Raw genomic sequence first — 16180 nt, 5'->3', positions numbered from 1 at the left:
AATGATCCCCTAATATGTAGGGGGTGTTCTTACTCTTCTTTAATGGCAGATGTTGAGGGAAAGAGAGATCAGGCACACTGCATTTAGACATGCCCAATCCTTTCATTCTCAGAGAAAACAACACGCTGCCACAACTGTTTGACCACAGTTTACGCCCCTCTCCCCACATGTTCAGCCAAGCCTGGCATGCGTGTTCATGGAGTCAGGACAAATAACTGCTGGGGTGCACCTCAAATGTATAACCATCTTAAAAGAGTATTCTCAAAATAGTAAGTTATAACTTCCTGATTGTTGGGGGACCGCTGGGTCCCCCAGTGATCTAAAGAGTAAAGAATGTGGCTCTGCAGTCTCGAAAGGAGCAGAATTGCACATGATCAACTGTAGCTCTTTTCATTGTCCATAGAATGTTTGGAAATAGCAGAGCACGGTAATTGGTATTCTCAGATTTATAGAGGTTCTTGAGGTCGAACTCCCAGAGATTCCAGAGGTCAGACCTTTGAAAGTGTTCCAGAGGTCAGACCCCTGGAGGTTCCAGAGATCAGTTCCCCAGAGGTTCCAGAGTTCAAACCTAGAGAAGTTCCAGAGGTCAGTCCCCCGGAGGTTGCAGAGATCAGACCCCTTGAGGGTCCAGAGATTGGACCCCCGGAGGTTCCAGAGATCAGACCCCCAGAGGTTTTAGAGTTCGGCCCCAGGAGGTTCCAGAGTTTGGACCCCGGAGTTTCCAGAGGTCAGACCCTCATAGGTTCCAGAGGTCAGACCCCTGGAGGTTCCAGAGATCGGGCCCTCGTAGGTTCCAGAGGTCAGACCCCCTGAGGTTCCAGAGGGCAAAACCCTGGAGGTTCCAGAGATTGGAGATCAGAGGTTCCAGAGATAAGACTCCCGGAGGTTCCAGAGGTCAGAGCCACGGAGCTTCCAGAGGTTGGGCCCACGGGCTTACAAAGGTCGGGTCCCTGGAGGTTCCAGAGGTCAGAGCCCCGGAGGTTCCAGAGGTTAGAGCCCCGGAGGTTCCAGAGGTCAGACCACCGGAGGCTCCAGAGGTCAGAGCCCAGGAGGCTCCAGAAGTCAGAGCCCAGGAGGCTCCAAAGGTCAGAGCCCAGGAGGCTCCAGAGATCGGACCCCTGGAGGTTCCAGAGGTCGGGCCCTCATAGGTTCTAGAGGGCAGACCAACAGAGGTTCCAGAGTTCAGACCCCCAGAGGTTCCAAAGATTGGACTCCCGGAGGTTCCAGAGATCAGACTCCTAGAAGTTCCAGAGGTCAGAGCCCCGGGGGTTCCAGAAGTCGCGCACCTGGGGGTTCCAGAGGTTGGACCCCTGGTGGTTCCAGAGTTTGGGTCCCTGGAGGTTCCCGAGGTCAGAGCTCCGGAGGTTCCAAAGATCGGTCCTCCGGAGGTTCCAGAGGTTAGACCACCGGAGGTTACAGAGATTAGACCCCTGGAGGTTCCAGAGGTCGGGCCCCCAGAGGTTCTAGAGATCAGACCTCCGAAGGTTCCAGAGGCCAGAGCCCAGGAGCTTCCATAGATCAGAACCCAGGAGGTTCCAGATGTAAGACCCCCAGCAATCAGCAAATTATCCACCTATAGATAGGAGATAACTTGCTATATTAGGAATAACTCTTTAAGTCTTAGGGGGTCTCTCTACAAATACTTGCCCCAGTCATCAACTGATTGCCACGGGTCCTCCTAATTTTATACAGTGCACCACTTCCACGTAAGGGGCCAGTGAGGAATTATACATAAAACAAGTAAGTTACTCTATCAAACATATATTCATATAGTCAATATTTTAGATTTATATCTTTAAAATACTATTTAAACAGATAAGAAAAAAGAGTTTCTCCGTGCATCACAACATCGCTGCTACATAAATATTCCATATATCAGGTCACGTCTGCACTATTGGAGACCAGCGGTCACTATACAGGAGGTATGCACCGCACAGCGGAGAATAAACAGCGCCATCTGCTGACATTATGGAAAACTGCTATAAAAGTATTCTGCAATTCTCCAGAATGTCAGAGAAATATTTATTTCTCTATATGTCATGTTCATATCTCTGTATTTCTATCTGGGTTATGACAAGACCATAATCAATCGAAATATTTTTGCCATTCAGGGATCTGGGAAAGTTGAGTGCAGCTTTCTATTATTAATCTGCCTTTTTTGGATGTTCTCGCCTTGCAGATTAGGGATTCTGTGTTCTCCCGATACGTGGGGGTCCTATGGATTACAGATTCCTAGAATTTGCTGGAAAACCACAAAGATTACCCACGTTATTCTGATTTGCGCGGAATTCCAAACTCAGCTCTGCTATATTTAATATGCTTTTAAGTTTATAACAGTGCAGTTGTAGCAGAGCTGAAATAATGCAGTAAGTACCTACTGTAGTCTTATGTAAAGCCAGATTATCTTACTACGATTTGTATAAACTGACAAACTCAGCTCTGCTACATCGGAGAAGCTATGCATTGCTGACAAGCTCAGCTCTGCTACATCAGAGAAGCTACGCATTGGTGACAAACTTAGCTCTGCTACGTTAGAGAAGCTATGCATTGTTGACAAACTCAGCTTTGCTACATCAGAGAAGCAATGTATTGGTGACAAGCTCAGCTCTGCTACATCAGAGAAGCTACGCATTGGTGACAAACTTAGCTCTGCTACGTTAGAGAAGCTATGCATTGTTGACAAACTCAGCTTTGCTACATCAGAGAAGCAATGTATTGGTGACAAACTCAGCTCTGACACATCAGAGAAGCTACGCATTGGTGACAAACTCTGCTCTGCTACATCAGAGAAGCTACACATTGGTGACAAACTCAGCTTTGCTACATCAGAGAAGCAATGTATTGGTGACAAACTCAGCTCTGACACATCAGAGAAGCTATGTAATTCTGACAAACTCAGCTCTGCTACATCAGAGAAGCTACGCATTGGTGACAAACTCAGCTCTGCTACATCAGAAGCAATGTATTGGTGACAAACTCAGCTCTGCTACATCAGAGAGAGTAGGCATTGCTGAAAAACTCCGCTCTGCTACATCAGAGAAGCTATGCATTGCTGACAAACTCAGCTCTGCTACATCAGAGAAGCTATACATTGCTGACAAGTTCAGCTCTGCTGCATCAGATAATCTATGCATGGGTGGCAAACTCAGCTCTACTACATCAGGAAAACTATGCACTGGTGACAAACTAAGCTCTGCTACATCAGGAAAACTATGCATTGGTGACAAACTAAGCTCTGCAACATCAGAGAAGCTGTGCTTTGCTGACAAACTCAGCTCTGCTACATCAGAGAAGCTGTGCTTTGCTGACAAATTCAGCTCTGCTACATCAGAGAAGTTATACTTTGCTGACAAACTCAGCTCTGCAACATCAAAGAAGCTCTGCATTGCTGACAAATCTCTACTACATCAGAGAAGCTATGTATTGGTGGCAAACTCAGCTCTGCTACATCAGAGAAGCTGTGCTTTGCTGACAAACAGCTCTAATACATCAGAGAGAGTAGGCATTGCTGAAAAACTCTGCTCTGCTACATCAGAGAAGCTATGCCTTTCTGACAAAATCAGCTCTGCTACATCAAAGACGCTTGCATTGCTGCATTTGACCCATACAGCTCCAACATGACAAACTCATCTTTACTACCCTAAACAAAACCAGCTCTGCTGTATCCGCCACGCTGAATTTCGCCATATCAGATGAGCTCGGCTCTGCTACATCTATTTTTAGGCAATGAAAGTGTCGGATCCAGTAAATATATACGTGTGACTGATGCAGCTGTCACATTTGACAGCCAGTCTGCCGTACAGTCAGGAACATATGCTTGGACCCTGCTTAAGGTTCTCTCTGCAGTTTCCTTCTCTTTCCCGTGTGAAAAGCCTTCTTCTCGGCGTCGTTGCCTCTCGATGGAAGCTCACTGCTTTGGAATGTGAATAGAAAATCCTTGACCAAGCTGGTGGTATGGAATCGGAGTTTGGGTAATAATACGGAGGGATCAAGAGTTTCGTAGCAGAATATAAAAAAAGAGTCAGATTGAAACCAAAGGTCAAGTGTTGAAAGAAGAAGGAGCTCGAGAATCGGCAGCGGAACATGGATTTCATGTCATATTTTTTATTTATGGCCAATCAGATCTTCACATTACACAACTGACCGAACTTACAACATAGACGGGATAACGTGCCCCCCGGCCCCCCCACCCCCCACTTTAAATTCTAATAATATCATGAGTCAGTGAGGAATTCTGTGATGGGAATACAGAGAACAGTAGCAGCTATATTATTCTCTATAGAGGGACGTACATGGGGGCAAGGACGGCTCCCTACCACGCCACACCACTTATATGGAGACTACACATATATAATCTGTATATGTGGCCTATATTTATTTGGCACAGGCCCATTAAATACCTGTTTTGATGCAGTCTGCAGGGGTTCAAGAGTTCCACCTTTTATCACTTTATCCCCCATTTGTATACAGAGCTCTTTTGCATCTAGCATTAAGGCCTCGGTTCCACTTGAATTTTGCATGGACGAGTAGTGTAATCCGATAAAACATTGACTTGCACTCGCACCAGTGCAAAACTATGGGGCAGTCTGTTACGGTTCAGGGTTCCCCCGAGCCTCGGACCGCTCCTGCCCAGTCCTCATCCTCTGCACGGTGTCGGTTGACTCCCCGGAACCATCTGTCCACCGCTCCAGGCACCTGGCTCCTAGGCATCAGGTGTCCAAGGTCTTGGTTTGTTCTGGGCCTAAGTCCTTCCCTACCGCACAAGAGCGGGTTCCCTCTTCCTCTCCAGGCTCTAAAGGGTACTTTACACGCTGTGATATATAATAATAATAATAATAATAATAATAATTTTATTCATTTATATAGCGCTATTAATTCCACAGCGCTTTACATACATTGGCAACACTGTCCCCATTGGGGCTCACAATCTAGGTTCCCTATCTGTATGTCTTTGGAGTGTGGGAGGAAACCGGAGTACCCGGAGGAAACCCACGCAAACACGGGGAGAACATACAAACTCCTTGCAGATAGTGTCCTTGGTGGGATTTGAACCCAGGACCCCAGCACTGCAAGACTGCAGTGCTAACCACTGAGCCACCGTGCCGCCGAGCTTACCCGTCCCCGTCGGATGTGCTTCACGGGTAAATCGCTGCCCGTGGCGCACAACATCGCTAACACCCGTCACACGTACTTACCTGCCTAGCAATGTTGCTGTGACCGGCGAACCGCCTCCTTTCTAAGGGGGCGGTTCGTTCGGCGTCACAGCGGCGTGACTAAGCAGCCGCCCAATAGCAGAGGAGGGTCGGAGATGAGCGGCCGGAACATTCTGCCCACCTCCTTCCTTCCTCATAGCCGGTGGACACAGGTAAGGAGATGTTCGTCGTTCCTGCGGTGTCACACACAGCGATGTGTGACGCCGCAGGAGCGACTAACAACCAGCGGCATGCACCACCAACGATATTATGAAAAGGAGTGACGTGTCAACGATCAACGATTTTTGATGTTTTTGTGATCGTTGATTGTCGCTCCTTGGTGTCACACCACACGCTGCGATGTCACTAACGACGTTGGATGTGCATCACTAATGACGTGACCCCGACGATATATCGTTAGCGATGTCGCAGCATGTAAAGCACCCTTAAGTGTGGGATTCCCACTACTGCGCATGCACATAAAGTCACCAGTGACTCGGCAGCTCCTGATTGGCTGTCACGGACGTCACCATGACGTGGTGACCGCTGATTGGCCGTTGATGTCAGCGGTGACGCGGCACCCGCTGATTGGCCATCAATGACGTTATTGGTGACGTGGCGGTACCTGAGTGGCCGCGGCCAGCATCATTGCCATCTGGTGTTTGGCTTGGGGCAGGGCTTAGACTATAAAGGACCCTGGACGATGCCCATGGCTGCTTGAGTGTCTTTCTAGCTCAGTGACACCATTGGTGCAGAGCAGTCTGTAGCGGCTACAAGCGCCATCAGCCCTATAGAGCTTGTGACAGGGCTGCAATCATTAGTCAATAGGAGCGGTAGGCGGCGTTAGGTGTCCGGGGCCTGTCGCGCCAAGATTCGCGGTGAGGCTCACCCAGGGTCAGCTAACCCGCTCCTGTCCTACCACTCTGACCATACTAAGGCAGCTCAGTAACGTCAATCGGGCTGCGTCCTTGGTCCGGCTGTGCTCCGTTCGCACATGGATGACTCCCCTAAGGTCTCTCTTTGCTGCTAACAGGGGAGGTCCTGTACTCATTGGTGTGCTGCGAACACCAACGATTGTGTTTTTTATTTTTGTGTTCCTCTGAAGTTGTGCTGTCTGGCCGCCTGCCCATCTGTGGCTTTGTCATCTGTCCAGAGTACCTTGGGAGGCATTGGAGCTGTTTTTAGTTTTGCTGTAACCGTCCTCCCATGTAACACAGTCTCCATCTGCAATTGATTTCTGAAGTCATTTCAGCATGAGAAAAAAATCGTAGCATGCTGTGTTTGGCAGAGAGTCTCGGCTCACATGCACCCATACAAACCTATGGGCACGTGTAAGAAATCGCAGTGCACTTGAATGTCATCCAAGTGCAGTGCGATGTATGCAGAGACAGGCTATGGAGAAGAGGGAGAAAGTGCTCTCTCTCCTCCGCAGCTGTGATCTGATTGCAAGTCACATGACCCTCGGTTCACACGCTCGCTGAAGATGGTCAATAGCATATCGCTTCCAATGCTCTTGCATCGGAACCTTTGCACAAGTGGCGCCAAGGCCTAAAGGGGATTCTGGAACTTTAACACTGTTGGCCTATCCTTAAAATAGGTTATCAATGTCTCATCCGTGGGGGTGCAACACCTGGCAGCCCCGCCATTCAGCTGTTACTGTTTAGTCTGCACAGCTCTGTTGACGGAATAGTGGCCGTGGATGCGTACTGCACATCCATCCCCTATTGATTTGAATATGGGGCAGATATGCAAAATCCAGCTACGGCCACTATACAGTTGATGGAACCGTGCTGTGCAGCTCCGCAACTAAGCAGTTCCGGTCACTGCCGAAACTGGGAACCGCTAATTGGTGGGGGTGTCAAGGTGTTGCACCCCCACTGATCAGACATAGATGAGATATCCTAAGGATAAGCCATCAATGTGAAAGTCCCGGACAATCCCTTTAAATTGATACAAGGAGAGTCCATCATTCTAACCTTTACTAAAATGGTCAATGATTTGAATGGACAGTGTGTAATACCTTATTTCCCCTGTGGAGGCACTGTGCCATGCCTCAGGATTTAATCTGGTGACCTTCTACTCCACAGTCTGTTTTCTTCTCTGTTGAGCCATAGTTTGGTCTGTCCATGTCCAACTGTTGAAGGGCTATTCTACTTCTACCTTTGCTTCTATTCCCTTGGGTTGCAGTCACAGGTTATGACTTGCTCATTTGGTCTTCCTATCACATTCTGGGTGGGGCTTTACCTACTCTCCTGTTTCCAGCATTCAGAGCTGGCCATATTTCTGTCTGGACTGTTTCTAAGGAGATCCACTTTTGCAGCTTGAGATTTTGTCTGTTGTTTGGTTTTTATCTCATGTGTCTTTCCTTTACCTTCCTTCTGTTTTCTATAAGGTTGGGTGTAGGTTTCCCTTGTTTGCATTTATTATTTCTCCTTTGCTCACTTGTGCTCTTGTTATATGTTTACTCACTTTGCATTGTTGCCTACACTTTTACCTTAGTTCGGTTAGTTGTGTGTCATCATCTCTCCTCTGCTTCTTTAGGGGGAACGAGAAACAATCCGACGGCCTATCATGCAGCAATATTTTATTTGTTTGTTTCTACAGGCAACTAAGGATATTCCGGTCCATGCAGTTAACTATTAGAGAGCTGTGCAGATTTGGATTCTAGTTTGTACATGAATCATAAGAGTTTCAGTGGTTTAGACTTTATTTGCATTTGTTCCTGGGTGTGAGTGCGTACAGGCATAACACACTGCAGAGAAACTGAATGCGTACTGATTGGTTTCTCAATGATAGCTGAGGGTTTCAGAAGAACAACACTTAACGTGGTGGTCCAGTCTAAAGTAATAAGTCTGTAGTTATTCTATGTGACTGCAGACTTATGAATCTTCCCAGCGCACACAGTGGGCACTGCGCGGATTCACCAGATTCTAAGCTCGGAATGGCAGTCATGTGACCGCAATTGTGTGATATTCATGTTCCCGGGTAGAACTTGGCTAGTGAGCACGGCCTCACTCCATAAAATTGTATCGAGCAAGGCTTTGCTCACTGGACAGCCAAACCCGCTAGTTGGATGTGTCCACTCCTTATACTTGTGTTGAGTGATTCAATGCCCACAAGTAAGGTCCTGACCAGGAACATTAATATCGCACAATTGTGGGCACGTAACCGCCATTTCCAGGTCAGAAACCGGCAAATCCCCGCAACGCCGACTGTGTGCGCTGGGAGGATTCATAAGTTTGCAGTCGCATGGAGTGACTGAAGACATCATTTTAGACTGGACTCTTTAAGAGGTAGATATTGACTGAAGCAGAGAGCCGCTTTCTTGCGTTGAATGTATATATACATATATTTATAAAGTTTTTGAAAATTAAAAATAAAATCACTTTTAAACCTACCACATTCATAGACAGGTTTGCACTCTCCCGGGTTGGTTAGGACTAGTTCCATTCCATTCTCACAATGCGGCACTGGAGGGATTTCACAGGAACTTTCATCACAAACTAGAACGAAAAAGGAAGTAGAAATGTTATGGTGTAAAAAAAATAAATAAGGGTAAGCAAATTTTACTAATTTGACAAATGAAAATAAAATATAGACCAATGGTGTCAGCATTTTTTAGGCCATCAGGCAACTTCAGAGACCCCATTATGGTGCCCTAACTTATTCATCTGTACTTGACCAGATCACTCTGGTGGATATGTTGTTATTCGTGCCATTTTATATGCTGGTCACAAATAGATATTCTGACTACAGTAAGTGATATGTCATTAATATGGACTACAGGTCAATATTGAGCGAAAAACTAAAACACCTCCCAACCACATGCACAATAAGTAGACATAACCCCTTTAATAGAACTCAGACCCCTTTATTAAATTTTATGATTACTTTAGAATCCCAAATTAATTCAGACTCTGGAATCCAAAAATAATTTAGGCCTTAGACTGTAAAACTGAATTCACATCCAAATAATCAATTCAAACCCCCCCAAAAATATTTCAGACCTCAAATTTTAGACCTCAGAAAATGAGTTTGGTACATAGATGTTAGGACCCTAACGTGAATTCACACCAAAGACCTCAGATCCCATGAAAATAAACCTAGACCTCAAAAATTAATTCAGACTGCAAAGAATTATATCGGACTAGTAGCCAAATATTTAATTAAGATCTAAGACCCCTTAAAAATAATTCAGACCTCAGATTTCCAGCCCCAAAATTAATTCATACCAAGACAACAGGCTCAAGATGGTCATACCTCAGATCATACTCACCCACCTCTACGGCCCTTCTGCTCATTAACGTCAACCAACCAGTCCTTGTCGTATCTTCTGATCCACACCACTTGTGCTGAAGTCCCAAAGTCTATCACGCCGACTTGGCTTTTATGAGGGATGGTTGTTCGCAAGAGCACAAAAGGTCAAAACGTCATGATGATGCACACCTTGACCCTGTGCTCTCATTTGCTTGACCATCCTTATCAAAGCCAAAAGTCCTGGCTCAGTGTGAGAGGTCTGGGGATTTCAGCACAAGCAGTGGGGATCAGAAGATCTCAGACCCCTTAACAATAATTCAGACCTTAGCTTCCATACCAAGACATCAAGCTCAAGATGGTCATACCTCAAATCATACTCACTCACTTATTCGGCCCTTCTGTTCCTGAACATCAACCAATCAGTCCTTGTTGTATCTTCTGATGCTCACCACTTGTTCTGAAATCCTAAGGCCTCTCACGCCAAGCTGGCTTTCATGAGGGAGGGTTGTGCGCAAGAGCACAAAAGGTAACAACATTGTGATGATGCACACCTTGACCTTGTCCTCTCATTCACATGACCATCCTTAGCTTTACCAGAGCCAGAAGTCCTGGTTCAGTGTGAGAGGTCTATAAATTTCAGCACAAGCAGTGGTAATCAGAAGATCTCAGACCCTTTAACAATAACTAATTTCTCAGCTTCCAGTCCCAATATTAATTCATACCCAGATGTCAGGCTCAAGATGGTCATACCTCAGATCATACTCACTAACCTCTTTGACCCTTCTGCTTCTCAACGTTGACCAACCGGTCCTCATCGTATTTTCTGATCCTCACCACTTGTGTTGAAATCCCAAAGCCTCTCACACCAAGCCAGCTTTCATGAAAGATGGTTCTTCGCAAGAGCACAAAAAGTCATGATGTCGTGATGATGCACACCTTGACCTTGTGCTCTCATTTGCATGACCATCCTGGACTTATCAGAGCTAGATGTCCTAGCTCAGTGTAAGAGGTCAAGGGATTTCAGCACAAGCAAATGATAAGGATCATCCTGGGCCTTATCAGAGCTAGAAGTCCCCGCTCAGTGTGAGAGGTCCAGGAATTTCAGCACAAGCAGTGGGGATCAGAAGATCTCAGACCCTTTAACAATAATTAATTTCTCAGCTTCCAACCCAAAAATTAATTCATACCAAGACGTCAGGCTCAAGATGGTCATACCCCAGAACATACTCACTCACCTCTTCGGCCCTTCGTCTCCACAATGTCAACCAACTGGTCCTTGCCGTATCTTCTGAATCACACCACTTGTGCTGAATTCCCAAAGTCTATCACGCCGACTTGGCTTTTATGAGGGATGGTTCTGCGCAAGAGCACAAAAGGTCACGATGTCAAGACGTACAACTTGACCTTGTGCTCTCATTTGCATGACCATCCTGGGACTTATCAGAGCTAGAAGTCCTAGCTCATTGTGAGAGGTCCGGGGATTTCAGCCCAACCAGTGGGGATCAGAAAACGTGGTGAGGAGCAGATAAGTGACAGTGAGGAGCGGATGGGCCAGAGAGGTGTGCGGTGAGGGGAGTATAAGTATTTTGGGGGCTTAATTCATACCCAGATGTCAGCCTGAAGATGGTTATACCCCAGATCATACTCACTCACCTCTTTAGGCCTTCTACTGTTCAACGTCAACCAACCGGTCTTTGTCGTATATTCTGATCCTTACCACTTGTGCTGAAATCCCAAGGCCTCTCACGCTGAGCTGGCTTTCATGAGGGATGGTTCTGTGCAAGAGCACAAAAGGTCATGATGTCATGACGTATACCTTGATCTTGTTTTCTTAATTGCATGACCATCTTGGGCCTTATCAAAGCCAGAAGTCCCAGCTCAGTGTGACAGGTCCGGAGATTTCAGCATAAGTGGTGGGGATCAGAAGAAGCGATGAGGACCGGATAGGTGATAGTGAGAAGCGGTGTGAGGTGAGTATAAGTATTTTTGGGGCTTTATTAAGCTTTTGATGGCCCTTTGTGGTTGATTAAAAAGTAGAGCTTGGTTCCCTTCTAATTTATTGTTTCATCTCTATTAGTTAGACATAATGTTAACACAAAATTTCAGGTAAAAGAAAGAAATGGGGGAAAAAAACTAAACAAAAACAAGCAAATATTTAGTATTTTCTGAACAAAGATAAGAACTAGGCAGCCAACGAGGTTCTTGGCCTTTATCAGCTGTCATACATCTGTGTTGACAGCAACATATCGCATTCAGTTTAATCTCTGAAATCTTAATGTGAAATGGTTTCCGAGGAAGGAAAAAAAACATGATTCTAAGTAAATCTAATGTAAAACATACAGAAAATCAAAGCAGAGTAAGCCGGAGATTTCTATTCAATAAAGCTCTGACATTTCATATAAAGCCCGAGGCGACCATGCTTTATACCTACACGGGCAGATTAAGACCCTACATGATAAAAAGTTTCCACGGGAAGGAAGTTAAAAATTTGTCAACGGAGGGATTAAAGAAATTTCAGATCGTTAACTAAAAATGTTTAGATGCAAAAAAAAAAAAAAAGATTTTCACATTAGAAGAAAGGTTGTTATGTTCCTTCTTGATGTTTTTCCCTATGGTAACATCACGGCAGCGCGAATAGTCCGTCGCTAAAGGGAAACACACAACCAACGTGTCCGAACCGGTATGTAACCTCCAAAGACGGCACAGTTCCTCACCTTACCCTGAGGTCTTTCCACTGTGTTTAGTCTCGCCCAAGTCTGTACATACAAAAGACACCTGAAGGTGTAGAAGCGATTAAGTGTGTCAACGAGAAGAATTTAAGAAAACATGAGTAGCATAGTTTGGACTTGGCAGGTAAAGGGGTTATCCCAATCTAACCACACTTTGATCATATGATTGCTAGGGGCCCTACCATTGAGCTTCCTGTTAATCACTAAGAACGGGGTCCAGACATGCACACTTGGGACCCCTTTCTAGTTATTATGGGACTCCCAGCCAGTGAAGAATCATTTTTATTGCTATAGTTAAGGATGTCATAAATGAAATAGGTATCGTCTTGTTAGACAGCATGAAAATAAGCAAGTTTGCAATTGACTTTCTTTTTCCATCTGTTTTCATTCTCCTGCTCTGAGAGCTTTTATCATACATAGTGTACAGCTTGTTTCCATGGAGCTTGGACACCAGAGTCTGTCCGAGTGTGCACAGTAGTTACATTCCAGCAGAGAAATGTATTCCTAATAACCCAGTAAGCTCACTTTAGCCCACTAATTTATATACAGGAGGTTAGTGTCACACTAGTGACAGGGAACTAAGGCACACAACACAATGCAAGTGGTACACCGGGGACACTTTAGCAATGGTGGGACCTAGCACTAGTCAAAGGAAAGATGGACATCTCTTCCACTTACCTGCAACTGTACCCTGCACTCCTAGCCAGTCCCTATACAGGTTCCTCACCTGTCACCGAGCAGGAACCTGAATCCCCGAGTGACTCTACAATAGTCCTAGCTAGTGAGTGGACAGGTAAGGAATGCTAGCCTCACCGCTGCACTAAAACAACACACAAGGGAAATAAAGACAGACAGGGGGAAACACCAACAGACTGCTGCAGTCAGCACCAAGACTGCAGCCTACATAGCTATGAGCTGCCAAGAGACAACTTGAGAATATCCCTTTAAAGGGGGGGGGGGGGGGGGTGTTGAACATTTTCTGGCCACATTTCTAAAATGCCCCAATCTTTTGTGTATAATATGCACTGTATTTCAAGACCCTCTGGAGGAGAGGTGTAAATATTGGACAATGGCAGCTGCAGCATCCTTGGAAGATAAGACATTAAGTATTGACCTTGCATGGATTCATGACAGATTGGGGCATTTACAAAATATGATTAGAGATCAACGAATCCTTTTAGTTCCTGGATTGCAAAATTATGTCCACTAAACTTTTTGTCATCAAAAATGAAGCAACTTTGCAACTAGTTTTAGTTAAAAATTCCCTATAAATTTGTGTATAAAGATCCAATACAGGCCTTTATGTTTCCAAAGAACAGACTACAAGCTACAAACCCCACGTTGTTGGATTTTGGAGCCATATTCCCTTCTTCATTCTAACTTATACCTTTAGTAGGTGAGACGTTCTCTCTTGTAATCCTGTCCTCCATCAGTTGGGACTGTAATTTTAATGTGATTTCAAGGTACATTAATAAAAACAACATATAAATTGAAAAACCACCCACGTTGACATCACGCGGATCGCCCCTCTTTATCTGAAATGAATTAGTGCCTGGCTCTCTGCATCTATTGACGTGTCATTCTTGGAATCCATCGCACAAGATAGACACACTGAGTCAGTCCTAATGACAAAAATATTTTCCACTGGAATATTAAGGTTTACGTCTTAGGATCTGCCAGAAACCATGATATTTCCTAACCCACTATGGTCAGGGAACAGGACAAAATGTTTATCCCTGAGAATGGAAGTAAAAATGTAATGGTTTAATCATAGGAAGCCAAAATTAGAGGGATGTATGAGAATTCCCCCCAAAGATCAAGAGAATATTCTTCCAAAATAACAAAATAAATTGATAAATAATAGTCACTTTTCTCAAAAAGGGCAATGAACGTCAATATTTTACTGCCGCTCACATCACCTACTAAAAAGATGGACAGAATACTCATAGGAGGGCATTTTTGGAGGGGTCTATGGTAGAGTTGAGCGGATAGTGAAAAATCCGGGTCCGGAGGCTACCCGGCGCAGGGGGAGAGAGGGAGAGAGAGAGAGAGAGAGAGGGAGAGGGAGAGGGAGAGGGGGAGAGAGAGAGAGGGGGAGAGAGAGAGAGAGAGAGAGGGAGGGAGGGAGGGGGAGAGGGAGAGAGAGGGAGAGTGGGAGAGAGAGAGGGAGAGAGAGAGAGGGGGAGAGAGAGAGAGGGAGGAGAGAGAAAGAGAGAGAGAGGGGGAGAGAGAGGGAGGAGAGAGAGAGAGAGAGAGAGGGAGGAGAGAGAGAGAGAGAGAGAGAGAGAGAGAGGGAGGGAGGGGGAGGGAGAGAGAGAGAGAGAGAGAGAGAGGAGAGAGAGAGAGAAAAAAGGATCCGGATCGTGCACCCGGAATCCCGCATCCGGGTCGTACTCGGATCGGGTACTCAAACCATGCGGATCCGGATTTTGCCGATCCGGATCCGCTCAACACTAGTCTATGGGCCTCAAAAATTGTGGCATGTTCCATTCACTCGATAAATATTCCTCCCATATAGCAGGACATTGAGTGACTATGGTTTTTAAGTATTAAAATCTATGGTCTTCAAATTACAAGCACCGTATACACATCTGTATCTGATGTCTAACCATATCTACTGAAAAGGATGGACCATAGCTATGGATCACATGGCAATGGTAGGCTGAACTTTACTCTCTTTCACTTGGAATCTACTGAAAAGACCACTGCAAGTCACCAGACTCAAGAATGGAGTCAATAATGGAGGTTTTTAACTATCCTGTTCCTTAAAAATGTGAGGAACCCACTAAAAAAGCTCCCACATACCAATATGTTCCACTTCTATGATTACGATAAAGGGCCGAGGTAAAGATAAAGGGCCGAACACATAAAAGGTCCAAACTCCCTTGTGGGCTACAATTCACCTGCTATGCACTAGTTTCTGCATGGCATCTCTAAAATTTTAACAAAAGGGCTTAATTTGAAAGGCAATGATGGACAAGCTTGGTTCCCATCAATGTCCCTGTCATATCACTGTAAAAGGTCCCAATAAATATTCTAATCAGTTTCTCACTTAAATCTTATAAATTTCTACTTGCTGACTCTCCTCCAATGTACAGGAGGTTCCTGTACAAATGGATGACCTCCCAGAAGAGTTGGCGATTCTCCAGGGCTTCAAAAAAGCAGTAGGTTTCTAGTGCGTGACACCAGTATAAGAGCCGTGGTGTCCAATCATACATTCAGGGGGTCAAGAAGAGACACAAAAGAAGGTGTTGCCTGTGAAAGGGAGCATGGTTTGGGGGGAAATATTTAATGGACCACTTTTTACATCCTCCCAAAAAAGCTTCTGTAAAAGTTGCCAAGCACAACCACATTTTTAATTGTCGGCGTATTAACCTTCTGTGTTCAGATGTCACGAAATGTGCACAATAGCATACAAGATGTAAATTCCTGGGCAAATACTGAGTAAAACTTTTTGCTTTATGAGGCTTAGATACTTCTGAAGGTGACTGTAACGCCGATGCTGGTATCCCTGTAGTGTACCGCTTTTTCCACCCGGCAGGGATGCCGGTGCACTCAACAGCCAAGCTGCTCTGCTGTGTCTCCTGCTCCCGCTGCAGCTTCATGATCTTGGGGCCGGCGCATGCTGCACAATCCTTTTGGAACCACTCTTTGGGCACTTGCGTGCTCTCTACCTCTTTTTAAAGGGGCAACATGCTTAATCTAGAAGTGCTTCTCAGCCTACGGCTGAGAGGCACTGGTTGCTTAAGGCATCCTCACCCTTAGGGAGGTGCCTGAACAATTTGTCTTGTCAGTTAGTCTTTATGTTAGCTAGTTGTCTCACTTGTTTCAGTCCTGTGTTCCTGTATCTTAGTTCCCGAGTCCGTTCCAGTCCTGCATACCTGTACCCATGTACCAGTCATCCTGCCAGTATCTGCCATCCAGTCCGTAAAAACCGTCCTGTCAGTACCTGCCATCCAGTCTTTACCAGCCTTTCCTGCCAGTACCAGCCTGCCAGCTTGT

The 16180-nt window shown here is 45.5% G+C and overlaps 1 protein-coding gene across 1 annotated transcript in view; it reads right to left on the bottom strand.

Annotated features, from left to right (window-relative positions):
- Nucleotides 1-16180, bottom strand: part of VWF (von Willebrand factor) — a 236274-nt gene that overhangs the window by 43446 nt on the left and 176648 nt on the right. Inside the window, exon 41 of the mRNA XM_075344246.1 lies at nt 8591-8695. Within this exon, the coding sequence (XP_075200361.1) occupies nt 8591-8695 (105 nt within the window). The remainder of the gene's footprint in view (nt 1-8590; nt 8696-16180) is intronic.

The sequence above is a fragment of the Anomaloglossus baeobatrachus genome, chromosome 4 (assembly GCF_048569485.1).
Source record: "Anomaloglossus baeobatrachus isolate aAnoBae1 chromosome 4, aAnoBae1.hap1, whole genome shotgun sequence".
Lineage (NCBI taxonomy): Eukaryota > Metazoa > Chordata > Amphibia > Anura > Aromobatidae > Anomaloglossus > Anomaloglossus baeobatrachus.
Note: the sequence above shows the minus strand (reverse complement) of the source record. Positions and strands in the feature narration are given on the sequence as shown.